Genomic DNA, 27,384 nt, shown 5'->3' on the forward strand with positions numbered 1-27,384 from the left:
AATAAGAGGAATCAATTTATTTATTGTTATTGCCTGATTTTTGGAGACTGGGTAATGCTTCTATATTTTATTCTATTTTTGAAACTTTGAGGTCATGTAGATACCACACATCCCATAAACCAAGGCCATATTTTGCATCCTTTCCTGCTATTTTCAATTATCATTTTTTAAATAGTCCCACCAATGCCGAACAGCTGCAGAGTGGGGATGACATGGCGATGAGGGGAAGGTGATAGTGACCGCCGCGCTATCTCGTGCCGCCTGAGAGAACTTGTCCCCTGTTTTTGGCTTGACAATACCTGCTTGTATCATACCTTATCACTAGAAATTCACCAGTGGCTCCTCTAGACCCTAGCAGTGCCCAGATAGGGGATTCAAACGGATAGGCGTCAGTGAAATTATTTTCAATTGTTACCTCAACAATTATTATTTAAACAATAACCGTCGGGGTGCGTTGATACTCTCAATAACTCGAAAATTCAAGGCTGTGTGCTCCATCAAAAAAAGTCTCCCTTCAAATCCTTCCTCCAATCTCTCGAACCTTTTCTCAAAATTAAAAAAAGTGTTTTGGTTATGTTTCCTGGTGTATAGAGTGAACGTTTAGAGTGAAAACAAGTTTCTCCCTGGAGGAACTCGAATATTTGAGTAAATAAATAGATAAAACCACCAGTGGACAGATCGAGAAGCAGAAATAAATGTCTCATCCGGGGAATTTTATTTTCTCATCGAAGATGTGAAGAAATTGGCAATTGTAGAGCTGATATTTGCACTAGGTGTTGACAAACACAATGTCTGAGCCTCCCAAGATGGGAGTTCTTGGCTCCAAGGAAGAGGACAAGAGTGTTGATGGACAGATGGGGAAGGAGGACTCGCCCTACGATACAGAGGCTCTCAGTATCATGGATATAAATGATATTATTGGTGTGCAAACAGAACCTGTTGGGGACTCGACTCTCGAGGGAGAGATGGCCGCCCTCTCGGCGATGATTACAGAGGGAAAGACAGATGATCCAGAGTCTGAAATACCCTCCACCGTTGAGAAAGAGAGGGAAAAAGATGGCTCCAAAGAGGAATCCACGATCAATAAGAGTCTTCAGCTGATAGGAGAGGCTTACATATCCGAAGACTCCCAGGAGGTGGCCTCCGAGGGAGACGAAGTAGCTCCCAAGGTGGTTTTCTCCTGCAAACTCTCAGTGGACAAACGGATTCCACCACAGGATGCCACGGGCTTCCTGGATCTGTCTTCTGAAGATTTAAAAGATGTCGATGCAGAAGTTAGTGAGGAGAATCCTCTCTCGGGAGCTGAGGGTGAGGAGAAACCTGCTGAACCACCTGGGGATGATGTTCCAGGGGAAGGTATTGACTTAATTCCCAGTGAGGGACAGACTGAGCCATTGCCTCCAGTAGATGATGTACAGATTATTCCAGAGGTCGGGCGAAGTGAGGGAAAAGGCTCTGAAGAAGAGGATTTACTTTTGGGACCTGAAGATGGAATTGAAACAGCCGATGAACATGAAAAGGTGACAGAACAGATCCCGGAAGAATCTTCTCAGGTCGAAGAAGTTGAGGCATCCGTTGAAGAAATGCTCGTGGACGCTTCTCAGGACGTGGGAGCAGGACTTGAGCCTATGGAGGTCGCAGGGGAAGACCAACCTGATAAGACGGAAATCCTGGATCACCTGGAGAGCAGTTCTCTAGTTCTGGATGAAGTCGCCGGCAAAGGAGATGCTCCAGCAGGGGAAATAAATTCTGATGGAGACTCTTCGAAGGATCAATTATCTGATCTCCAGGTGGAAAAAATTGAACTTGAAAATGGAAAAATTCAGGTGGAAGAGGAAATTGAAGGGAATACTCCAGACGCAATCGGAGATATTCTGGAGGAAGTGACTTCACTGGAAGATGAAAAAGAGAGACATGAAGAGGGGACTAGTGCACGAGATTCTGAAGGGAGAGATTCATTGCTGGAGGAATCTGAAATTAGTCCAGCTATTTCGCAAGCTGCTGTTGAATCGATTGATCAAATTACTGGTCCAGCAGAAGAGGAAGGAGTAGATGAAATGGAAGAATGTCCTGTCGAGGAACCTGATAAAATGGAAGAATCAGTTGTTGAAGAACCGGATGCAATGGAAGATTCAGCTGTTGAAGAACCGGATAAAATGGAGGAATCAGCTGTTGAAGAACTGGATAAAATGGAAGAATCTGTTGCTGATGAACCGGATAAAATGGAAGAATCCGCTATTGAGGAACCAGAAAAAATGGATGAATTTTCTGGTGAAGAACCGGAAACGAGTTCGATGAATCTTGAAGAAGAATCTGGTCCTGTAATAGAAGTATCAGAAAATATGGAAGAAGTAATTCCAGATGTTCCAGTTGAAGCTGAAGTGGAGGAACCTCCGGCGTCGCCTCCTGGACCTCCGGAGGAAAATTTAAAAACCCTCGATATTCACCTCAAAGAAGGTGAGAGCACAGAGGGACAGAGAGATAATCCCCGCGAGACTGAGGAGACAACCGAGAGTGCAAAAGCTGTCGATAATATTCCTGACCTCAAAGATCTACCTGAAGCTTCCTTTGGAGCTCCTGAAGAGCCCCCTGAAAAATCCACTCAAGAACCCCCTGAAGAACTCCTTGAAGCGCCTCCAGAAAAAGTTCCAGATGTCGTTGAACTCCCAGGAGAGATACTAGAAGAAATCGAAATCTCTCCAGCTATCGAAGAAACTTCAAAACAACAAGAAGAAATTTCACAACAAATTGAAGAAACTCCAAATAAAATGGAAGAAGTTTCACCTCAGATTGTAGAAACGTCAAATAAAATCGATGAAATTTCCCTTCCGATTGAAGAAACATTAGATAAAATGGATGAAATTTCGCTTCCGATTGAAGAAACTTCAAATAAAATCACCGAAAATTCTCCTCAACTTCAAGAACCCACAGACTCTCCCCCAGGATCTCCTCCCACCGAAGTTGGTTCTCTGCTCACAACCGGATCTGCCCCTGAGGAAGTCATCGAAAATCCAGGGAAGACCGAAGAAATGGAACTTGACCCAATGCCAGCAGTTCCTGACACTGAGGATCTATTCGAGGACGCGATGGAGAGCTTGGAGGGAATCCAGCCAGAAGGGATCATTGAGGAAGGCCTCGGGGATGATCTAAAATCTCCAGGAATCGTAGACACCATTGAAGAGCCAGAACAAGCAGAAATACTCGACTCTCCGCCAAAACTCTTGGAAAATTCCTTCAACCTGGACCAACAGGAGAAAATAGACATCCCCGACGAGCTCCTGGCAGATCTTCCAGAGGAGCTCGACCCCCTGGCCTCGAACCCAGAGATATCTGAACTGGAGTGCGCAGTCAAGTTTCTCCAGGAGTCAGAGGAGCAGGAGATCGAGTCTCCACTGGTGCTGTCTCCCAAACTCGTCGAGAATGTGGAGCCTGAGTTGCCCCAGTCATTCCCTCCAGGTGACGAGGACCAGGTTGACCTTGAGGCCGAGCTTGATCACCTCATAACAGATCCAATAGCCATTTCCGAGGCTGAGATAATTTCGGAGGCTGTCAAACTCGAGAGTGAAAAGAAGCAGAAGGAAGAGGCGAAAATCTCCATCGAGTCATTCCCTGCCGAGGAAGAAGTGAAACAAGATATTAAAGTAGAAGTAAAAGCGGAGATAGAAATCAAAGAAGAAATAGAAAAAAATGACGGACCAGAAGAGAAAAAAGTTGTTGCAGAACCTGTGACGATAGCGGCTTCAAAGGCAGAATCTTCAGAATTACTAGGTGACCCAAAACCGACAGGAAATCTCCCAAAGATATCAATCCTGGAAGAGCGACTGAGGGAGCCCCCAAAGATCGAAATTCCCACAGCAGAGCCCAGGATCTGTGACACCCCGATGACCCCAAAAACAAGCCTCTTGATCCAGCGAGACGCCAAAATTTATTACCACAAGATGCTGGACTCGCCTCAATCCCAGGAGACTAAAATCCCAGAGACCCGAAAGGATCACGATAAACACGATATCGATAATATTGGCTCGCCCCGGATAATCCTGAAGATTCCAAAATCAGCGATAGCCGACTGCAGCGAGCCGAGATCCCCGAAGAGTCCCAAAATCCGTTCAGCTGCGAATTCACCAAATCCAGAGGACAGCCCGGGCCAGAAACTGGGGAAAATCAGGATGAAATTATCCCGAAGTGGTCATCCATCGATCATCTCCAACGAGACAGAAGAGCCACAGAGAGGTGACAGCTCCCTGTCACCTCTGGGTATGAAGATAAAACTCGGGAAATCAGGTGACGCTTCGATCATTCAATCAGAGAAATTCGATCCACCAGAGGACAAGAGGCTGGAGTCACCCCTGGGAATGAAGATAAAACTACCAAAATCGGGTGAAGCACCCTCGATTATTCCGCAAGATTTCAAGGACCTGCAGAAGCACAAGATTGACATGCAGCAGTCTCCGAAGAGAACGGAGTCACCGCTGCCAATGAAATTCAAGCTATTGAAGACAGGTGATGCATCGATAATCCAGCAGGTGGATAGAGTGGAGGATGAGACCCGGGAGATATCCCCAGAGGTCTCCAGGAGGACGGACTCCCCCCAGGGTGTAAAGATGAAGATATCGAAGAAGAGTGGAGCATCGATTCTGGATCCTCTGCCCTCAGAGTCTCATAATTCTCCCAAGGACAAGTTGGAGCTGCCAGAGATGCCTCGACGTACGGAATCACCTCTGAGTATTACTAAAATAAAACTCTCAAAGTCCGGTGATGCCACGATTATTCATCCCGATGTACTCGAGGACAATCAGGATAAAAATAAAATCGATGTGTCATCGACGACAGCCGAGTGCGTGACAGGTGTCACATCACCCATTGGTGTGAAAATTAAACTGACGAAGACAGGGGATGCCATGATTATTCATCCTGACAAGGAGGAGGATGTGAAGGAGCCACACCCTATGAAAATAAAATTATCGACGATCAAATCGAAGACTGAGGGCTCTGGGGCTCAGGAAATCGAGGGAAAAGAGGTGAAGATCATTCAGAAGCCCCTTGACCCGGGGATTGAGTCGATGAAGATCAAACTGTCCAAAACTGGACATCACACTATTGTTTCCAGTGAGACTGACAAGTCCAAGGATCTCATCGAGGTTTATTCATCCCAGAATAAATCCTCGGAGGTGACTATCGAGCCGATTAACCCAGAGGACAGCCTGAAGAGAAGGGACACGACGATCACGTCACCAGTGGAGGCGAAGAAGTATAAAATGGAGACGAAGCTATCGCATATTTTACCAGAGGTGACGATACAGCCACTCACACCCAAGGATCACAGACCTCATCCTCAGGGAGTTTCAGCACAAGGTGGTGCAATCAGTCGACAGCAGATGAACGTTATCAATCGAGAGATCAGCATCACTCAGGTGCGATCACTAGCTGGAAATTTCAATTCGATAATAGAGAATGAGGCTGAAGACGTGGAGATCATTGAGCCTCACCCTGAGTTGATCATTGTCAACGAGAATTCAAATTCGAGTCAGGATGTTATGATCATCGAGGAAGTGGCTAGGATTCCTGAGGTGAAGATTCCGAAGAAGAGGGGAAGACCCAGGAGGCAGCCTGTGGTCGAGTCCATCCCCAGGGATCCTCTGGCTCTAGATGTACCCATGAGATCTGTGGAACCCAAGGAAAATGAGAGGCCAAAGAGGACTTGCAGTCGTCAAAAGAGTTATGCACCACCAAAAAGGGGACGGGGACGGGGTCGAGGGAAGAGGAAACTCGATAGAACGGACTACGTCGTGACTAAAAAGCCCAGGATCGAGCAAAATCTCACAATTATTGAGAATAGAACTACTGCATTGATTAATCTCGATGATGAGGGAGTTTCTGAGAACTCGGCGGAGATTTATAAAGTTCTCAGGAATCCCCAGGGCCAGGGCATCGGGATCGAGGCGTTGGAGATCGATGGATCCAGGATTCAACTGGGGAAGGGAAAGCTCGAGGACGCGAAGGAGGGAAAAGACACGTTTGGGGCGCCGGATAGACAGAATTGGCTCACACCTACCTCTAAGAAACTTCTCGAAGGCCGGAGTGATATATCTACTGTTCAAGTCATTGATGAGGAGACCAGGATGAGTGCTGAGTCGTTCTCTAGGTCACAGACTCCTGCCAGGAGCATTGGGGCGCATGGTGAGTTTGATTATTTTTTTATTAATGCATTGAGGAGTGCGATTTGAAAAATTTGAGGGCTAGAATTTTTCGAGGAATCGTTTGAAGAGAATTGAAAAAATCATTTTCCTTCAAATTTATGGTTTTCTCTGGGTTAGGAATTTTTCTCAATTTATGGGCCCAATACACGTAAAATAAATTGTTAATTGATGAAAAAATTCAATTTTAGAAGAAAGTGAATTTTTTCCCGAAAAATTCTAAGGCCCCTGGGCGGCGGTGAAAAAAAAAATGATTTTTACATTTTTCGAAGGGTTTAAAGGTTTTATTATTGTTTGTGAGATGATTATGTACGAAATTGATAATCAATTAGTGGAAATTGGATTATTTAGAAAGAAGGTCGTCTTTGTCCCTGAAATTCTAGATCGAACCCGCGGGACGAAAATTCTTCCTGTCTGATAAAAACATGAAGGAATTCTTACAAAGGTGGACGCACCCCATGCCCCAATCCTATTCGAAAATCTACCTCAACTGCCTGATGTCCAATCCCCTGAAATCCCTATTGGTAGGTCTCCAACAGACATCTAAAAATAGTGACCCCCAACCGTGCGATATTCTCCGTGCTCTGAACCCGCGACATATACCTGCCACCGAATTTCCCGAGCAACCCCTTAACAAGGATTTATAATTTTCCCCAGCTGGTGAGACAATAATCAACGAGGAGTCCCAGGGTAGTGTGGTGAGTACAGCAACGACAGAGTCTGAGAAAGTAAAAGTGAAGAATCGAAGAATGGAGATAAATTTTGATCCAGACGAGGGCCCATTCACAGTGGAAAAAATAGCTGAGTACGAGTGGCCAGCTGATCGCAAAGGTGACACCTTCATGATCCAAGAGCAAATATCCCAATACCTGGGTGTTAAGTCATTCAAACGAAAATATCCAGATCTGAAGAGACGAATGGTGGACATGGAGGAGAGAAATCATCTGCGTGAGAATGGTCTCGTCAGTGAATCCATGTGTGACATGGGGTTGACAGCTGTCTGCAGCAGTGAAGTATTGGACATAATGTGCAGTGATTTTCCGGATCAGTACGAGGAGTACAGAAAGCACATGAGGGAGAAGCAGATAAAGGAGCATTCGAAGAAGCAGAAGGAATTGACAGCTGCTGCAAATGCTGAAAAAAATAGAATTGATTTGGCGGAGATGGCTGTGCAATCAGCAATGTCCTGGAACGCTGGTTTCAACAAAGCGAGGAAAGAGTCGAGGAAGTGCAGTCTGGACCTCCAGACATTCACTATTCACGTACCCAAGAAGCAGCAGAAAATCGAGGAAAATACGAATGTCAGTCATTATCCTGTTGCCTTCATTCCAGGACAGTACACGGATTATTACAGGGAGTATACACCAGCTGAGTTGAGGTACTATCCTCTCAACACTGTTTTGTATGGGCCCATGAGGCCCAATGTGAGGAAATTTGATAGTCAGTCCGAGGGGTCGCAGAGTGACAGCGACAGTGATTCCTCGTCTGATGATTCCAGCTCGTCTAGCTCTGAAGGCACTCAGGACACTGAGGGCTCTCAGTCCACAATGGATGATGTTGATATTGATTTGTCAAGTCAGAAGGACAAATCCCTCAAGTGCAAAATGTGTCTCAAGAATTTGAACAAGTTTAGCAAACCTGAGTTGCAGATACAGTGTGGTACTTGTAATGGATATGTACATCCCTCCTGCATCGATCTCACTTTGGATATGGTACCTCACATTCAGGCTTATGCCTGGCAGTGCACTGATTGCAAAACCTGCGCTCAGTGTCACGATCCAGCTGATGAGGACAAGATGCTGTTCTGTGATATGTGCGACAGAGGGTAAATATTATTTATTTATCAGGAGAAATTTATTTGGAATTTATTTGATGATGGAGTCTTTTGAGTTTTTTTTTTTTATTTAATTTGAAATTTTTTCAGGTATCATATATATTGTGTGGGCCTGCGGAGGGTTCCTCAAGGACGTTGGCATTGCCAGGAGTGCGCCATGTGTGCCAGTTGCGGATCCAGAGAGCCAGGAGGCATGTGTGCGGAGAGAAATAGTGTCGCCCAGTGGCAACACGAGTACAAAAAAGGAGATAAAAATACAAGGGTTTATGTCTCGACTCTCTGTGTTCCTTGCTCCAAGTGAGTATTCCTGATGGTTAATGTAATTATTGAAATTGCAAATTTTCTCACTAGTTGAGTCATCATCACAGTGTGAAAGATTCTGTCATCAAGGCTTTGTTTTTATTGCTTTTGAGATTAACAGATTGAAATTGATATTCGAGTGTCTTTCCCTTGGGTTTACTAATTAAACAGCTAACATATTTTCTATTTTCGATATCGATGATTAGGGCTTTCACTAACTCATTAATCATTTATCACGTTGATAAGGCTGTGGAGGAAGGGTCGGTATTGCCCTCATTGCAGTCGATGTCATACTGCATCAAGGCTCGACCTGGAAGAAAACCTTGTGCACTGCAGTGCATGTGACAAATATCTGCACTTAGGTATATTTATATCCATCATCATTAGAGTTCTCAGATTGACTGACAGTTATCACCTAGAATGCACGTTCTACAACTTGATTATTATTTTTTTACATGGTGAATGGTATTTTCGTAGTCATACAAGTCTTGGAAAAATCAACTGCATCTCCTCAAATTTTCACAATTTTTTTACTACTGCTTACTACAACTTCAAAATGATAAGAAATAACAAGGAGAATTGGAAATTCATCAATTTCTAATAATAGAGAATCTCTTAATTTTCTGGCTTTCACTTTCGTGAAAAATTTTTTAGGACTGAATAGTCACCGGTTTTGTTTGTCATGTTAGAAAAATTTTACGTATTCAAACAGAATTCAGCTGTGAAGTTGTGAAATCGTAACAATTACAATTTTCCAGTTTTGTTAAATTTCGATCGATCTCGAAAACTATTCATTTAAAAAAAAAATATGAAGAGAACATTTTTGTTGGGAATTCAATGATCCGGAAAAAAGTCCTTTCATATTTCCATCGGAAATCGATAATTTTCGGGATAAATCCATAATTCAGAATTTTTTAATTGGATTTATTTCACTTCACACTTTGCAGTTGAATTTTTCCAGCAAATACAAATGAAAAAATTTTTCTTCGCAGACTGTTTGGAGAGCAAGGACCTGATAATAAATCGGAAAAACTACCAGTGTGATTACTGCATGCTAAATCGACAGCAGATGGGAAAATCTTTGGTATCCAAAGGTTTAAAATCGTAGGAGGAAACATCGGCCACTGGAATTTTCACATGTTAAAGGCTGTAAATCGGTGATTCGTTGGATTTATTTATCGATTTTTCCACATTGGCTCAATTGTTTCGATCCCATCATTATGTAGCCTATAATTCCAGATAAACTGACAATTCGTTTCATCTTTTCACGTTTTTCATCTTAAAAAAATCAAGCAACATACATTCGTTTTTTTCTACATTGCAAAAGTTCATGCGTGCATTCATTAGAATTAAGAGTTAAATAAAAGGACAACAATTGGAAAGAGAAAATGCAACTTATTCAAAATATATCTCGTTTTATTTTCACATAATGTATTCTCTCACAACATGTTTATATTCCTGGCGTTGATGAGTTAATTCTCAATCGAATGTTAACTGCACTCGAAACGTTTTCTTTTTACCAAGAGTTCATTCTCGTGTTCATTGAATCACGAAGTTCTTGTTCCAGTATTTATTCAATTAAAAATCGGGACATTGAAAATCTCCACTGAATCTTGGAGATGAGAAAAAATAAAGTGATAATAGTGAAACGTTGAGCAAAGAATAAAGAGGTGTCGATGCGACCAACATCTCGGAGTATTCTTGACTAGTCGATAAAGATAAGGGAAATTTTCCCCTCTTGGACTGATCGAGTGAAGCTCATTCGAGGTACCCAAGATAATCGACAAATAATCGCAGTAATCGGCATTAATTAATTAACAAAACGAAAAATAGAAATACGTTTGACGTACAATTTTTTGTTCATCCCTATTTAAATTCCTTTGTGTAAATAATTAATTGACCAGTTTATCATTTCCTTTGCGCGAATAATAAAAACCTCAAAGGAGTAATTTAATTACTCGTGTCTAACTCCGCACACAGACAAGAAGGTACTGAAATTATGCAAATGTGTCGTTGGTACGATTGTCGTAACCAAGTTACGATTTGAGAAATTATCGAGAACCCTTCGTATCATGTTGGGGCCTGGTAAATTAGCGACTTTGTAAAAAATACGTAAATTACAGGTTGGATTTTCACTCTTCGAGTCTTTAGTTAATTTAGCGAGGAGATACTCGAAGGCCTCAGTCAGCTCGTCATCAGTTAATTCCGATGAATTTAAAGATGTTTCCGTTGCCAAGTTTCCAGTCGAATTGGACGACCCTGGAAAATACGTTGACATGAGCAATTTATTACTTCTATTAGTCACCATCGTTTCTCTGGATTCATTTTTTCAAAATATTTATCATTACTATCTCCATGAGGCTGGCGATTTCCAGGAAAAACCGTCCAAATTCATAAATGTAATAAACAACAAATATTGTTAAATACTCACTGGTCGACAAGTAACAAACAATAGCTGAAACATCGTTCTCATAATTCCACCTCCTCCGTATTGCCACTTTGAAATTCCCCACACACCGACCAGTCTCTTCGTCTGAAAAAAATGCCGAATCATCGATAATATTTAAAAAACCGAAATGGAATGCCTTTTGATAAAGGAAAAATTCCAAAATGCAATCCAGAAAAATCCAATGAATTCCTCCAGAGTCAAAGGAAGAAGGAAACTCACATTCAAATCTATTATTATCCCTGTGCGCCCAAACCCACCACTCGACATGAGCATTACGTGGCAGATGGGGTACCACAATGTAATCGACAATGGCATTATTAGTACGTTTTTCCCACTCCTTCCTGGCCTCTGCGATGTAACTGTGATGCGTCAGGAAGCAAATCCCCTGGACGATGTCCCTGAGTTGCGTCGACGAGTCCATCGCGTTGACGATGCGATTAATGTGTCTCAGGGTGAGACGACACTGTCTCTTGATGTTCATATCGAGGAGTGATAAATTACCAGGTACCATGGGAATCTGTCCAGCAACAGCTATGATGTGACCGATCTATCGATTTGAAAAAAAAAATCCCATTTTTTTTTTCATCAATTCCTTATAAATTCTATCTGATTCATTTTTATCAAGAAATTGAATAGAATTTATTATGTTTTAAAATTTGTTGATAATATAATGAAATGATTTAGGAGTAGGAAAAAATGAGAGAAAATGGACAACTCACGCGAACCGCTTGGGAATAGGGTCCAATGCTGGCAGGGGACCAGTGGCTGATGCTCTGAACGTGCATCGTATGTTTCTTCAGCACCTGTTCATCGTCATTCTGATGGATTCCCTTGTAGGCCAGTGCATCGATGACCACAGGTACATTGATAGGACATTGGATGCATACCCTAACTGGAGGATTCGTATGTGGTAATCTCGTTGTGTAAACGTCATTAATAGTAGAGTACTCAGACAAATCTTTGACATACATCGTCACCCCGACCAGATTTTCCATGTCGAGACCCTCGTGCTCAACGAGACCTGGGGATAAAAGAGAGTCATCGAGATTGTCATGGAATAATTCAAGACCAGGGGAATAATAATTAAAACAAAGTTTACCTACTGCTTAATTTATCGAGTGCCTCTTCCATTGCTATTTTTGTATCACTATCTTTTCCTATGATGCCACCGAACCAGTGCCACCCAGTCTTACTTCTATTGGCCATTGGAATATCTGGATAATCCTCATCATCGTACTTCGATTCCGTTGGACTAGGCGGACTAAAAGATCCTGAATTAATAAAAATACAATTCCATTAATTCCCTGGGCTTGAACAAAATAATTTCATAAAACACAAAAATGTCGAGGTAATTACAAAAATTTGAAAAGCCAGAAAAATTATTTGTGGAGAAAAACATAATAGATTTACTGAGGAAATTATTGATTCGAAAAAAAAAAAAACAGAATCACCAGAGTTTGACGACTTGAGGCTCTTGCTATCCCCATCAGTCTCATCATTCTCATTATCCGAGAAGTTGCACCCATCCTGCATCTCAGGGCCAACAATCTCGGCAATATAATCATACGGTGTCTTCACCGGAATATTCTTAAGTCTCTCGTGAAGTGTGAGATTCTCCAGGTCCCCCTAAACGAGGCCATTACCAAAAATCAATGCAATCGTGAAAAAACATGAATTATGAACGTGTAAACTCACAGCCTTATTCTGCAAATGTATTTTCTTAAAATTTAGATATCCAACTGGGGCTATTTTATCATCAGAGTGCACCACACTCTCGTATTCGTCGCTAAAAATGAATGACAAAAGATAAATCAAAGAGTTGCACTGATTACGCAGAGTGCTTTTATTTTTCTTGGTAATGATAAACTCACATGACGATGCTTTTGATAAAAAGTGGACAGTCTAGGGTAAATGTCTCGTACTCGCCGCCCTCTCCACACACGTTCACGCCGTACATGTCATTCTGCAGATAAAATGATTGACCCATGATTATTTAAAGCCCCAAGCTCGAATTTTTATCACTTTATTTAAAGATTCAAATTAACGAAAATCCGCAGCAAATATAATACGAAAAATTCCGGAGTAATGTATATTTTTTAAAAGAAAGAAACCGTTGATACAGCATCACCAAAAATAAACTTCGAAGGGGATAGCAGAGGTATTGGAAATATTCCAACTTTGAATTCACGTTTTGTGGCTACAGCCTGGGCCAAAATTTCCCCCTAATCCCTTAAGAGGCATAAAATTCCCCAACAATTGAATAAATCACGATTTGAACTCACGAGAATTCCAAGATTGTGCTGCATTTCAGAGATACTCTTCCCCAGATGTTTGGGCTCGAGTCCTTGACAGGCGACTTTGATAAGCACAGCATTGACAGAGCAAGCGATCATCTCCTTCAAAAGTTCATCCTGATTCCTCCGCCACAGATATGCCAGTGAAACGAGTCCCAACCTGCTGCACCTGAAATAAATCAAATAAATCCTCAATTACGTAAATTCGGTAAGAATTCCCAACACTCAACGATCGAATAATTACACATTTTCAACGCGAATTCGTTGATAGTCACTCAAAATAGCACCGGATGCAACAGCATTGATGTTTTCCTTCTCCTAAGTGGAAAATATACTGTAAATAAATATAATCACCTATAAATAAATAATAAATCTCGAGTTACCTTGACTTTAGTTAAAAGCCTGTACAAATCTTCCACTTCGTCGTCCTGGGTGGGTGAATAGTATTTTTCCCTCATGCATGATTTACCAAAGGTTGGTTCTCTGTACAGGGGCAGGCCCATGGCCTTTCCCATGTACTCAACCCCTTGATGCCCAACAGTTTGATACATAAATGAGTCCAGCTCATCTGAAAAATTATCGTCAAACTTTTTCATCTGCCCTGCGAGGTTTTGTCAATTTCATTACCCTTTCCAACGGGATATAAATTAGCCAGTGCCACGACATCATGACCAGCAGCAACACACTGCATCAGATTGAATATCGAGTCTTTACCACCGCTGACAAGTGCCACAACCCTCATCATAGATTTGTTCGGGTTTATCAGGTGGACAAGTACCTGATGACAGAATATCACAATTTTATCGGTAAATCCCATTAATTATTTTAATTGCGCAGTTCAAATCATTATAATTAAATTAGCAAATGTCATTTTAGAACAATTTCTAGCTCTCGTACTCTGTTAATTGTGACTGATTAATTAATTGAGGATAATTAACCAATTAAATTGGCATCGTCAGGGAATTGTCATTTTGGTAAAACCTCCAGGTCAAAAAAGGAATTTTTCACATGAATTTTTTCCTGCGATAGAATCAATCATTTGAAAAAAGTAAATCGTCCATTTTTCCTCTCTCCTCTCCCTCGAATCCCCGAATAATTAATGACAATTTACAAACGAGATTGTTAATGTCAAGTGCTGCAAATGACAATGATAAATCACAAGTCTGTACATATTCGGATTCTATTGTTGTTTAAAAATAAAATCCTGTCCCCTGTTGTGCAAAAGTTGGTAGAAAAATGATAAATAAAAATGATACTAACTAAAAACGAGGATTTTCACTTGGAAATAATTTTTTTCGAGTGAATACAAACCGAAAAAAACTGGAAACCTCCGATTTTCCACGAGAAAAAAAAAATAAATAACGTTAAAAATTAGCCAATAAATCTTGGTACTAGATCACGAGTGTATTGTTGCCTCGAAACTGCCTGAAGTATCACGAAACACGATTGCCAGAGGTCTCACCGCTTGATCACAGATACCGAATGTTTTTCCCACTTTGACGAAATGTCTCGGATAGAAATACATATGCGTGAAGAATCATGAGTGGTCACCGTCAATTATCGAAACAAAAATACACCGATAAGCCGTCCATTGGGGTGGTTTCAATATCTAGAGACACTTATTGGTTAAATCCCATTACTCCCTAATATGCCATAAAAAATATCAGCTGTCGTCTCTTGACAATCTCTCGTTATTTAAATTCAGTAATTATCTGTTCAAGTGCAACGAGTGCTGAGCCGGTATATCAATTATTTTATTAGGTATTTACATTAAAATTGATGACGAGAGTACCCCTGTCACACTAGGACACATTCGGACTGCAAGACGACACCTATCAGCTGCTGGTGGAAGTTTAGGATAAAACTACTTTCTATCGAGGTTATCGGGATATTTCAGGGATTATTATCTCCCCCTCGAGTTTATTCACCTCTTTCCTGTACCACCGAAGTTCCTGGAACGTTCTTGGTGCACATTACCAGCTACTGTCGAAGGGTGACAAAAAAATTTCCCATTTTGTCTCAACCTCCTGAGATTCTCAAGTCGATCTTTCGCGTCACCGTTGCTTGTGACGTAGTTCTCCGATTTATCGTTCAAGTTCTGTTGTAACTTTTCATGAGAATATCCGTCAATTTTCATGCGGACTTCTCCAGCTGATAATTGGAGATTACGAATTAAATAGACAATTACGAGTATATAATAATAACTCAAAAAAATTTAAAAACCTGGGCCCAACTTTCAGACTTCTTTCTACAAGAACTGGGAACTCCCACGCCCTCACCCTCGGAACCCCTTTTCCAGGAATTTCAGTCATAAACTACCCCATGAAAACATAAAAATTATTTCCATCAGAGAGACAATTTTCACGTGAATTCAAGTTCCGATTAAATTCGCATTAATCCAGCCCAAGTTCTGCAAGTATGAGTCAAGTTCTGGCCAAATTCCAAGAAAATCCAACAGGATTCCCCGAAATGGGTGCGTTTGGTTTTCGATGGACATGGAGATAATGGAGATTACCCAAAAAATATTAAAGGGCATTGGGTACGAGATAATGGCTGCCCCCCCATCCCTATTAACCTCCGGGTAATTTTTGTCGTCTCGACCAATGAGAGAGCTCGGTTACTCCGTCGCCATATTACTTTCGCTACGGTCGCACGAAGTATTCCCCAGGAGTTTGCGTCCCTCTGGTGTTTCTCAAAAAAAATTCAGTCGAGTCCCGTGTACGCTGTTGTGTACAAGCTGCGTCAGCGCTTGGGCTTACCTCAACCAATTAATCCCCCAAAAAGTCCTTGCAATCGTTATTTACCCAAGTGTACATCGAGTGCAGTTGTTCATTAGTGTTTTAATTTCAATAAAAAACTTTGAAATATGGTATTGGCAGAGAGAAATTCGGAGAACGTGAGGAACGGGCGGAGATCCAGGGGCCCCAGCCCCAATGGACAAACTGAATCCTCCAGTGAGGAGGATGGAGGTAATTTTTACTCATTACCACACTTTTATCGTGTTTTATCACTCATTTTATCTGATATGTCCATTCGAATCACTTTTTTATCCCCCGAAATTTTGATACTTCCTCGGCTTCACCTCAGATTTCCACTCTTTTTCATTCCTGACGTTCGCAGGACCTTTTCTCATCCAAAAATCACAGGCGACGAGATTTTACATTTTATGCCCTCGGTAATCCTCTCCGTAGGTCTGTTTGTGAAGAAAAAAATAGAGGTTTGATAATTTTGAAGATCGATGAAATATTTCGGGAGAGGAGGGACTGGAATAAATAAATTATAGAATAAGTCAATTTGGACTAAATTAAAATTGCTCTTCAGGTTATATTCAGAAATTGTAGATGTAGTTTGTTCTTATGATTTTTTTTTGCACTTGTTTTGGGGAAATTCCTGCGATTTGGGGGTGAGGGATTGGGGTAGATTGGGGAGTTGATATGATTATCGTTTTATGGGGTTGCAGTTCCAGCTGAGAAGATTCGAGTGGGCAGGGACTATCAAGTTATCGTGCCTGAGTTCATTCCAGTTGGTGGTAAGTCTCGATCGATTACTGCATTAAAAATTTGGGAATGCGAGATTTTTATGGTTTTTTTTTGTCCAGAACGACGATTGGAGAAGTGTCCAGACAGAGCCCTGCTGGTGTGGTCACCCACTACAGATATTCCAGACCAAAAATGTAAGTTAAATTCAATAATTAATGTTAATGATCATGTTATTTACTCTCATATGAAAAATCGAAAATTCTGACATTTTTTACTACGATTTCAGTGGACGAGTACATCATCCTGGCGAAAGAGAAATATGGGTACAATGGGGAACAGGCACTGGGCATGTTGTTCTGGCACAAGCACAACCTGGAGAGAGCAGTCCTGGATCTATCGAATTTCACCCCATTCCCTGATGAGTGGACGGTGGAGGACAAAGTTCTCTTCGAGCAGGCATTCCAGTTCCACGGGAAGAGTTTCCATCGCATCAGACAAATGGTAAAATAATTCTTTCATTTTTTTTTTCATTCATTTCAATGCAAACTCGAGTGTATCAAGAAATCGAATTGATTAATTATCGATTTATCTTGAGAACTACTCATTTCAGGAGAAAACATCCGAGGAACTTTTCTGTGGAAAATTTATTTATCTACAGAAACTTTTCTCACTGTTTTTCTCTCAAACCAGGCCTTCAGCTCATTTTCCATCAATTATCACTCGACTAATTGACAAATAATAGAAGTAGTGAAACCGTAAACGGTGACAATTCGGAATCGAGGAGAGATAATGAAATTTTGTCAGGAGGTTTTTTTTGTGGCTCTCATTGAATTCAGTAAAAGTGGTTCTGAGAAAAATTTCACTATGTCTCTTAGACCATTAAATTTCCAACGGTGTTTCTAATAATTATTTTGCATTCTGATTTGATCTAGCTACCAGACAAATCCATTGCGAGTCTAGTTAAATATTACTACAGTTGGAAGAAAACACGAACCAGAACATCCCTGATGGACAGACAAGCGCGTAAATTAACGAGTGGAGGAAAAGAGGGTGAAAATGGCAGTGAAAATGGAAGCGAACTTGGTTCCAACACAGACAGCGAATCCGAGGAAAAAGTAAGACATTTTTTCAATCACTGCATGATAGCCCGTGTAAAATTACAGTGTTATGATAATTATTGAATAATTTTACCTGAAGTTACATTAAAAAAAAATGTATCCACACGGCAACTTGAGGCATTGAAATTAACAGTAAAAAAAGGCAATGACGTACGACAGAAGCCTTGAACATTACGAAGGCACCCTATTTATTGAAAAAAAAAACAAACAAAACGTAGAACTTATTCCATGAATTGCCGTTTTCTGTGTATGAAGTACTGAATAACGAGATAAAATGAGAGAGTAATGTGGAACGTTCCAGAAATGGACGATCCACCGCGGAATACGACGTGGAAAAAACCAAGCTGTGCCAGGGAACCAAGGTGCCGACGTCAAGGCGACCTCCGACTCGGAAAACATCCCCCAGGTTCAGGTACAGCCTAAACCTTACCCCAATCGTTTGGAAGACACTTTGTGCATTAGAAAGCTTACACTGTATTACATTCTTCGCCTTTTTTTTAGTTCTGCCATTTTTCTTTTTCATTGCTGCTCGCTATAGAAGGGAGATAGCGAAATTTTTGGTAGGAACTTTTTCGTCGCTCTCAGTTCACTCTGCAAAAGAGGTCCTGAAAAAAATAGCGCTATCTGTCTCAGATTCAGAGATATTGTTGAAAAACTCAGAGGGGGTAAAGGGTGACATGTCGATTTTGTTGATGGATTTTTTCCGGGATTATCTCGAAATCTAAGAGAGATGGTGAATTTTTCGGAGAACCTTTTTTGGAGCTCTGATTTCACTTTATAAAAGAGGTCATGATAATAATTTCGCTATCTTTGTTGGATTCTGAGATATTCCTCAAAAACTCGAGGAGAAAACATGTTGAACTTTACGTCTTCGGGATTGATTTACATTTTACAGTTGGCTGTGTAGATTTGTAGTTCGAAGTATTTTTCTTCCATTGTTGCGCACTTTTTGGGTATTCCTGAGGCGAAGGTAGTGAAATCTTTTTCGTGGCAATCGATCGTCGAAAAAATCGACATAGGCTGATCCGGGGGCTGGAGGCTCAAGGAAAACTCCTGAATTTCACGGAATTCTAATGGAAGTTCAATGAAAAATCCGGGAGAATTTTCTTTTCCCATTTTAATTTTCCGGTATAATTTATTCCTTTGAAATTCTTCATGCCGAAATCTTCCATGATCTCTCCAAGTTATTCTGTATTTTTTTCAAGACGAAAATCAAGAGAAAATCGGAAAATTCCCGCAGAATTTCTCCAGAGAGAATTTCCAGCACAAGCCCTTCAGCCCCTGAAGGATTTCGCTCTCGACCTCGGGATTTTCCTTCCAAAAATAGCAGATGAACCGATAACCGACAGAATACCCACGAAAATCATAATCTAAACCGAATGGAATTCCCTAGAAATTCCTGAAAGCCTCAGATACTTTCTCTATTGCTTGATCAATGAAAAACACTGCTTTCTTTCCAGGGGAATGAAAAAAAATTTCTAACGTGACACATGAGTTGCAATTCCTTCATTTAAAAATTCTCATCTATCACCAAACATCAAATTCTCATCAACTCGAGTGATCCTCACCCCCAAAATAAACCGGGAAAAATATTCACGAGCGATAGAAAAGTTTCGTTGAATCTGATTCCCTTGAAATATTGTATCCAACTTAAATGGGCCTTGTATGTTGTAGGGGTCATGTAGCAACTGCGGCGTTGCTTGTCATAGTGTTCGTGCAACGCCCAAGGGACACGCGTGTCATAGCTGCTATCTTCACTGGAGGTCAGTGGTAGAAATTGAAGAAATAAAAAAAAAGAAACCGATTAAAAAAAAAACTGTTTTCTAATCTCGAGTGATATGGTTTAGACGAACGGGTGTCGCGAGGCCCCTGAGTTCCATGCCGGGTCGTTCTAACAAAAGAAAACCTCCCCGTGGACTGGTAGTTAATCACGACGATCTTGCTGTACTCGCTGGTCAGCCCAACCAGGCAAACAACAGCCTCCAAGCTATCGACACTGAAATTGTTAGCCTCAAACGACAAGTATGTTATTATTTCCCAAAAGAAAATCGTGTGGATACATTTTTCCATGAATTCTCCATCAATTGTTCATCAATTCTCAATGAATTTTGCATTATTGATTTTTTATAGTGAATGATATCTAATTTATGCTCGTTAATTTTACAGATTCAATCCAACAAGCAGCAGGTCAGTGCCCTGAAGCGAAAAACAGCCAATGGAATTGATGATCTTCGCCCACCTGAGGTGTCCAGTCGCATCAACGCACGCTGGACAAACGATGAACTGTTGCTGGCAGTTCAGGGGGTGCGAAAATATGGAAAGGATTTTTCAGCGATAGCTGATGTCATTGGTACCAAAACTGAGGCACATCTGCGCTCGTTCTTCGTTAATTATCGACGAAGATACAATCTCGATGCTGTTCTCAAAGAGTATGAGGCGGAGAATGGACCAATTCTCATTGATGATGAAAAAGAGGAGAAGGTAATTGAGAAGACGGAATTATTTTCTTCTGGAAATTCTCCTTTAGTGCTCTGAATTTTTTTATTATATTTTTTGATGAGTCTGTTAATTTAAGAAGAGAGGAATAATTTTGGGGAAATTATTTCCAGTGTTTTATTTTATGTCGTTTATTTAAATTTCAGATGGATGTTGATCAGCAGACAAATGAGACCACCGACAGCTCAAAAAGCAAGACTTCCGTGAGTGTCAGTCAGACGGTGAAATAACATAACGTAGCGTGAATATCGCGTTCGCAAAAAGTAATTTAATCAATTGAATGCAATTTTTTGAAAAATCAATGAGATATACTATGTACAGTACCTATTACACGTGAAATTACCGAGAAAATATGGAAAATGTTGACCTGTTTTCTCACATACTCCATAGAGATTATTTGATAGAGCGTTTGTCATTTTTTTTTTCTTCGTCGATCGACAATTTTTATTCGTGCAAAACTGCTGATTAAAATTTATAACTGAAAAACGAAGATTGTGCGTGTTTTCAAGACGATTTCGTTGGCAATGTGAGATAATGAATTATTTGTTTGGAGAATTCGTATTTGAAATCATTAATCGTCTAATAATCCACAGGGAAAATATATATTTCAGGAAATGTATTACATTCGTGGAGATAAAGAACAAAAAAAGTACATGAAATATATTCTCACTCTATATTTTAGGTATTTTTTACGTAAGTTCTCGGTGAATATCTCGGAATCCAAGAGGCATGTTGTAATTTTACATTCTAGCTCTCAATCGACTCCACAAAAAATGTCCTGAGATAAAAAATCAGTCTCCCAGATTCCGAGATATTCCTCGAAAGCTCGAGGAAAACGTTCGACTGTTGGCCCCTGATTTAAATTCGAGCCTTTGCTGAATCACCGAGGAAAATTCGCCCCCAATGAATCCTCTGGGTTTTCCTCTCGAGTATAAAAATTATTACCATGAAATTAATTACTAGAGTTAGGATAAACGTTAGCATACTGTGTGCTGAATATCTGAGTAGCTTAAATACACCCCAATCACTGTGGAGCAGCTGATAATCCTCAGCCCCCACGACTAACTGAGTTTGAATATTAATTGTAAATATCTGAAGCACTACTGTATATTACAAAGCATAACACGAGAGATGAAATCGCTGGAGATGTGGGCACACATTGCCATCGATTTCCCAAGAATGTGGGGAGTCAACCTTGCATTGTGGAAAAAAATTGTGAGTTTGCATTTCAATTTATTTTTTTTTTTCGTATTTTTTTTTGCCATGCATTCACGTTGCCAACGTTTCTCATGACAATTGCAAGAGAATACCACTGGCTGATGGTGCATTTGACTTATGATCGAGTGTAGAAAAATTTATAGATTTAAGTAATAAATTATATTAGCCATTAAGAATTCCTCATCGTAATTCAGAATTTAGAATAAGATAGATATGTTATCTAGGTAATTTCTAGGTGAATAAAATATATATATTACAAGAATACTATTGGATTTTTATCGCCACGGATGATGCGGTTCAGGAGACATATTCTGCTGTCCACCCATTCCCAAACTGGACAATTTAGATAACTGGATAGAACATCGCGTTGTTTCCTGACATTGACGAAGCCCTCCAGGTAGTCTATTCCTGTCTCATTTATAGTGGTAATATCAATTTCGTCTTCGTCAAATGACGGCAAGTAATTTATAAGCACGTAGTGAATAATATCACAAAATTTTACATGATCTGTGTACGTGTTCTCGAAGTTGGAACGACTATCCGGGTGTCTGGTGGGTATATTCAGGACATCTTCCACGAAATCACGCTGTATCTGCTCACGTCGATCAAGTGGATAAAGTGACGGAAAAAGGAAAATTGCCCTCAGCAGGACCCGATGGACATTCTGTTCCAAATGATTCACTTTATAATACTCACCCGGTGGATTGTCTAATATCTGAAATTCCATCAGGACTTTATTGGCCGTCTCTCGGATTTCAGGGATTTCGTCGTTCATCAGCGCTGCGAAACTCGCATAAATCATTAATTTAATGTTATTTTCCAGAGACGAAAAATCTGGAATTTTCTCGCGACATTTTTGCAGGCAGTCCACGGCCCAGAATTTTCCTGAGTCATCGTCGTTGCGAATCGTGTGTAAAATGAAATTCAAAGTTTTAGTCTGGTACTCGTACTTGTCGAAGAGAGTCAGGACGACCAGTAAATATCCCAGTCTCTTCTGATGTCCACACGAATGATCAATCAGCTTCAAAATTATTCCTTTATAATCAACTCTCAGACTGTCTTCAATATTTATTTCCCTGCACTTTTCTAAAATTTCAATGACAAATTTGATAATTTGGGAGCCGTACGCCTGCAGGGCAGAATTCCCCTCGAGAATAGCAGATATTTCCCGAAAAGCAGAAGCTAAAACTTGAATTTTTCTGTCATCTCTATGAGTCTCCACAATTTTCGGATGCTTCATGACGTATATATCATACCTGGTCCCTGTTACAACCCATTTCCCAAAAGATTGATCCCCAAAATGCACCTGAATCTCAATCAAATGATCGATAAACTCCCAGAATCCAGGACGGTCTTCTTGCTGTTGAATTTTCCCTGAGAGCACTTCCTCAATTCCCTGAGCCTCGAAACAAGGAGAATTCGTCAGCTGAGGGGACGCCAAAAGGCATTGGAGGAACGCAGTCTCCACGATGTAATCGATGTTGAGTCTTCCCCTGGTCCAGAGGTCCAGGAGCCCCTGGAGTCTCCGCAGGAGTGCTTTAGTGGCTTCCAGGACTGTTTCAGTCTTTCCAGTGCCCTCGCATCTGGCCCTCGTCATGAGGTGCTCCAGTGTCATAAAAAGACAGTGATTGTAATTCCTATCCTTTCTCTCTTCCCTCGTCATTTCCAGAATCACTTCAGGGACGTCTTTAGAATTCACAAAAGCAGCGAAAGTTTTGGCGACGAGATTTCTCACCCCAATTACTTTATCCTGGAAGAGTTCTCGGAGTTCCCTGATAATATCTCTCCTGAAATCCTCAGACAAGTTCTCATTAGATACTGTCATCTTGGAGAGCAACGTAAGAACAGCCATGACAGCGACATGGCAGTCCCTTGACCTCAGCTCCTGGAGCGTCTGACCAGCGAACCTCCTATAATGAGTGAAGAAATGTTCGACAGAGCATTCACTCTCGTCCTGGCCTACAACTCTAGGAATAATCGCCCCCAGAAGCTGCAGGCTGGCATTCCTGATGGTCCACTCAGTGGACTTCAGATGCATCAGACAGATCAAGAAGATCTCCTCCAGGTACTCCAGAAAATTCTGATTAAGGGATTTATCGCGCACAGCGCTCTTCAAGAAATGGAGCTGTCGAGCTATTGGATGATCATTTTTAGAATTAGATCGATAGTTATCTCGAGTCTCAGGGGAATCTCTGAGATCCTGCAGAATCTTGGCGACGGCTGTATGGAGGAGAGGTCGTTTGTTCTGATCTCGAAAACAAATGAGTTTATGAAATATGATGGTCTGTCCTGCTCCTCTCCTCGTCACGTCCACCTCGTCCCTGGAGTCGAGACTCAGCAAATTCTCCAGATGTCCCTGGAAGTACTCAGCCCCCAGGTTGTTGTTACTCGTCATCCTCCCCAGGGCGACGCCAGCGGCCTCGATGGCACCCTTATGCCGACACCTCATCAGAATTCTCACGACAATGTCGATCAGACGAATGTAGATTTCTCCCCCCAATGAATTAATGCATGTCAATTTCTCACAGAATTCACTGATTGTCGCGAGTGACATCCAAATGCATGAGAGAATTGTCTGGTGGGCAGGAGAGAGCATGCAGCTAGTGGATTCATCGATCATTCCACTGTTTGTTATAATGGCTTCTATCGCTATCCCCATCTCTGCGAAGGACGAGGAGTACTGGGTGCCAGGATTTGGAGACAACGACAACAAGAAGAAATTTGACGTCTCCTCCAGGAACTCCACCAGCTCCTGGACATGGTCCTGCTTCAAGATATCAGCCTTGACGCTTAATGTGTCCAGCATTGCCATGAGAGATCCGTAGATGCGTAACATTTTAGCACCTTTCAGGTGGAGCTTGGCTTCCTCCAGGAGAGACTTCGAGGTGTTCAACCACCTGCAACTTATCTTGAGCAGTTTCATACCCCCGGAGATCTCGTAGAAGTTCTCGGAATGAAATTTCGTCAATCCCTCTGCGTGCAATACTTCAGCGTCTTCATCGATGATTTCTGGGCTGAACTGCAGACAGATGTCACAGGCCATCGAGCTGATCTCGTTAATTGAATCCAGGCACAGCCTCGCCAGGGCCCAGAAACTCCTCTTATCGGTTGACGTCCATGGACAAAAATTACTTGACTTTTGGAGGATCTCGTAGATACTCAGGCCTATTATCTTTCTCTGGTAGCAGGAGCCAGGCTCGAAGCAGTTCAACACGAACCTCCGGAGATACTCTGAAAAATCAGTCTCTTCTTTTTCGAGGGGACGTTTTGAGATTCTCTTGATGAGTATTTTGAAACTATCGAGGAATTCCTTCCTGAATCGAGCTGATGCTGTTCGTGAATTGTAGTACAGAAATACTTTGCATATTTCGTAATCGTTATCCTTGTGGCAAGGCATGAATGTGCCTCCTCTGCAGCAGATGGCGAAGCCATTCAGCCTGACGTACTCACACGGATGACTCAGGTAGACGATCTTCCCCCTGTTCCAGATGTTTATGGCCTCCCATAGATTGCCAGACTCAAAGAGAGGATACAGTTCGTAATTTTTCTCCACTACAAGCTTCAGGAAAAAAGACTGAGACATAAACATGGTACAAGTGGACAAATTAGGCCAAATAAGATAAAGCATTCTGCGATTGAATTTCAGAAAAGTCGGCCTGAACCACAGATCCCAGATCAGCTGCAAAGCCCCCCAGTGTTCCTCCTTCTCCCACGACTTGACAACTGATAGAGCCGATCTGCCGAAATACCGCCACCAATCTTCCTGAGACATCCTGCCCAACAGGGAAAAGTACAGCTTCGTCGAGGGGTGCTTCAAGTGGCTCTTGGGGAAGCTCTCGACGATGGCCCTGATGTCCAAATAATTCAGAGTAGGAGGGCTCTCCAGGACTGAGACCATCGCCGAGAGAATCATGAATTTCATGGAATTCTCCCAGGACAGATCCTTTACTGTGACACGCCAGAATTCCTCCAGGAAATTCAACTCCGTACCCTGCTTTATTGATTGGTACAAACGGAATATCTCGGGTGGATTCCACCTCTCAAGATCTCTGACGCGAATCTCACAGGCTATTGGCCCCAAACCCTCCATGGGTTCGTTTAATTGATTCCAAAAATCAGTGCCTCTTGTGGAAATCAGAAAGCGTTTCAGCAGTCGAAATGCTAGGAATGTGTATTTGGTGTAAGTGCCACAATGTCTCTGGAGTATAGGGAAGAATTGAATGAGCCCAGGCATCTTCGTCATAGAAAGATAACTGTCGATTATTATTAGTTTGAATAGCTCTGGATCTCGGGGAACAATCTTCACATTGATCAATTCAATTTCATCTGTTTCTTTTAGTAACTCCAGTGTTTGGTGAGTCACAGCCCGTGGCTTTACCTGGGAGTACCTCACTGTCAGCATCCTGAAGATTATTCGACCTGAGAGCAGTGCCTCTTCGTCCTGGTGATCTTTACTGGCGATGAGGATCAGCAGCTCGACGATGAGGGGATAGAACGACTCGTGATCCCAACTACATGTTCGGCAGGCTGCCACTATATCTCGCAGGGTCTTTGAGACATCTTCTCCTCGAGATTTCTTCATCACCAGGTCTTCCAGGGCCCTCCTGGAGTTGAAAACGTACCCACCCATCGGAAAGGGTTCCAAATACGGTTCCATGACCCGGTGATCGTTTTTTTTTTCCGGTGAATTAAGGGAAGAAGAAAAAAAAGGAAAAAAAAACAAAAAAAAACAAAAAAAAACAAAAAAAAAAAAAAAAAAAAAGGGGAAAAAAATTGAATAAAAAATAACCAAAAAATTAATGAAAACAACAAGGGAAAAATCCTTTTAAAAAAAAAGAAAAAAAAAAAAAAACCAAAAAGCAATCAAAACCTTTAATAACAACAAAATTTTCCGCAAGGTCCAAGAAAATTTTTTTGTTTTTAATAAATTAGGAATGTGATAATGATTGAATTGATGCTGTGGAATTAATTGTCGTAAATTACTCACTATTTTTCAAATCATAGAAACAATTATTGTTTGTCCCAAGTCGTCAACTCCACGTGTGTTGACATTTTTTGCAGGTATGGGTAGAGCTATGAGTTGAAAATATTTTTCCCAGCCAAACCAGCACCAAAATCATAATTATTTTACAAATTCCGGAGATGTGGAGACCAGAGAGGAATAATTTTCGATATTCTATTACTTCCCACCCTTTCCGAAATCTTCGACTTTCTCTAATTTAAAAAATTATCATAATTAATTAAAAATCTCTATTAAATTACTGTATCTACACCTCCATTACAACAATTTATCTCTAAAACTGTTAATCTAAACTAAAAACATTAGAGAACATTTTCATAGCTAATTAAATTTCCACCATAAAATATCTTTTCACATTTTCTCCTAAAACCACCAGATCCCTTGATATAATAAGAAAAAAGTGCTCAGCACTTCAATAAAACTGAAACAACAATTTTTTCTTCATCGCTAATGAAACGTGTGTAAATAACTGGATGAATAATTCCTTTCTTCCCCCCAAAAAAAACCACCGAGCCATTACAGTCCATTCTCTCAACAATATTGTTAATTTCTCTTTAGAGAAATGGTGAATGTTCCTCCCCACGAATTCCCCAGGTGTTTGTTCTCAAGGGAATAAAGGCGAGATTCCTGATTACACGTTGAAGCAACTCTCATTAGCGCTCTCCAAGAGAGCTGTAAAAAAAAAAAACAATCCAGGAGACATGGAACGTTCCATCCAATAATTTCCAGTCTCTGTCAATACTATCGATCCAGAATGAAATATTCACATTATTGCTGGTAGCGTTGATGAAAGGCGCTGGGAAACACGGCACCACTATTAAAGACCGTTTACGAGCAATTTGCTGGAATAACTCGACTCCTACCACGTGTCACTGCCTCCACGTTTAATTATTCATCCTCTAACGATGAGAGTCGAGTGTGTGGAAATTTATAGACGATCGAGAGGAGGATTTTAGTGACGAGGAAGGTCTTGTTATGGGAT

At 41.2% G+C, this 27,384-nt stretch overlaps 4 protein-coding genes across 5 annotated transcripts; 2 read left to right on the forward strand and 2 right to left on the reverse strand.

The window, feature by feature from the left end:
* Positions 1-373: 373 nt before the first annotated feature.
* On the forward strand, positions 374-9,717 carry e(y)3 (enhancer of yellow 3). Its single transcript, XM_011302792.1, has 4 exons — positions 374-6,177; positions 6,852-8,019; positions 8,119-8,325; positions 9,321-9,717. The coding sequence occupies exons 1-4, from the start codon at positions 789-791 to the stop codon at positions 9,370-9,372; spliced, it is 6,816 nt and encodes a 2,271-aa protein (XP_011301094.1). The 5' UTR covers positions 374-788; the 3' UTR covers positions 9,373-9,717.
* A 9-nt stretch (positions 9,718-9,726) lies between these two features.
* Positions 9,727-14,805, reverse strand: LOC105265348 (diphthine--ammonia ligase). Its single transcript, XM_011302790.1, has 13 exons — positions 14,534-14,805; positions 13,699-13,849; positions 13,455-13,639; positions 13,316-13,389; positions 13,060-13,240; positions 12,649-12,740; positions 12,473-12,563; positions 12,229-12,403; positions 11,881-12,048; positions 11,497-11,798; positions 10,997-11,324; positions 10,760-10,861; positions 9,727-10,587 (listed from the first exon to the last, which is right to left on the reverse strand). Exons 1-13 carry the CDS (start codon positions 14,594-14,596, stop codon positions 10,283-10,285), a joined length of 2,217 nt encoding a protein of 738 aa, XP_011301092.1. The 5' UTR covers positions 14,597-14,805; the 3' UTR covers positions 9,727-10,282.
* A 980-nt stretch (positions 14,806-15,785) lies between these two features.
* On the forward strand, positions 15,786-20,603 carry LOC105265351 (REST corepressor 3). 2 transcript variants are annotated; one of them, XM_011302794.1, is made up of 10 exons: positions 15,786-16,040; positions 16,532-16,600; positions 16,670-16,744; positions 16,837-17,051; positions 17,483-17,665; positions 17,970-18,080; positions 19,343-19,431; positions 19,516-19,690; positions 19,835-20,149; positions 20,311-20,603. In XM_011302794.1, the coding sequence occupies exons 1-10, from the start codon at positions 15,938-15,940 to the stop codon at positions 20,392-20,394; spliced, it is 1,419 nt and encodes a 472-aa protein (XP_011301096.1). In that variant the 5' UTR covers positions 15,786-15,937; the 3' UTR covers positions 20,395-20,603. The 2 variants fall into 2 exon arrangements, with proteins under 2 accessions (XP_011301096.1, XP_011301097.1); XM_011302795.1 differs by lacking the exon at positions 17,970-18,080.
* A 101-nt stretch (positions 20,604-20,704) lies between these two features.
* LOC105265350 (uncharacterized) lies at positions 20,705-26,440 on the reverse strand. Its single transcript, XM_011302793.1, has 2 exons — positions 26,370-26,440; positions 20,705-26,062 (listed from the first exon to the last, which is right to left on the reverse strand). The coding sequence occupies exon 2, from the start codon at positions 26,037-26,039 to the stop codon at positions 21,636-21,638; it is 4,404 nt and encodes a 1,467-aa protein (XP_011301095.1). The 5' UTR covers positions 26,040-26,062; positions 26,370-26,440; the 3' UTR covers positions 20,705-21,635.
* Positions 26,441-27,384: the final 944 nt, after the last annotated feature.

The sequence above is a fragment of the Fopius arisanus genome, unplaced genomic scaffold, assembly GCF_000806365.1.
Source record: "Fopius arisanus strain USDA-PBARC FA_bdor unplaced genomic scaffold, ASM80636v1 scaffold00029, whole genome shotgun sequence".
NCBI classification, from domain to species: Eukaryota; Metazoa; Arthropoda; class Insecta; order Hymenoptera; family Braconidae; genus Fopius; species Fopius arisanus.

Excerpts from the sequence above, each read along its gene's own strand:
- LOC105265348 (XM_011302790.1), bottom strand. The coding sequence starts at position 14,596 with ATGTATTTCTATCCGAGACATTTCGTCAAAGTGGGAAAAACATTCGGT. Across the intron at positions 13,241-13,315 it reads CGAATTCGCGTTGAAAATGT|GTGCAGCAGGTTGGGACTCG; the intron begins GTAATTATTCGA and ends GATTTATTTCAG. Across the intron at positions 11,799-11,880 it reads GGCACTCGATAAATTAAGCA|GTCTCGTTGAGCACGAGGGT; the intron begins GTAGGTAAACTT and ends TTTTATCCCCAG.
- LOC105265351 (XM_011302794.1), top strand. The coding sequence starts at position 15,938 with ATGGTATTGGCAGAGAGAAATTCGGAGAACGTGAGGAACGGGCGGAGA. Across the intron at positions 18,081-19,342 it reads AAAACATCCCCCAGGTTCAG|GGGTCATGTAGCAACTGCGG; the intron begins GTACAGCCTAAA and ends TGTATGTTGTAG. Across the intron at positions 20,150-20,310 it reads ATGATGAAAAAGAGGAGAAG|ATGGATGTTGATCAGCAGAC; the intron begins GTAATTGAGAAG and ends TTTAAATTTCAG.
- LOC105265350 (XM_011302793.1), bottom strand. The coding sequence starts at position 26,039 with ATGGAACCGTATTTGGAACCCTTTCCGATGGGTGGGTACGTTTTCAAC.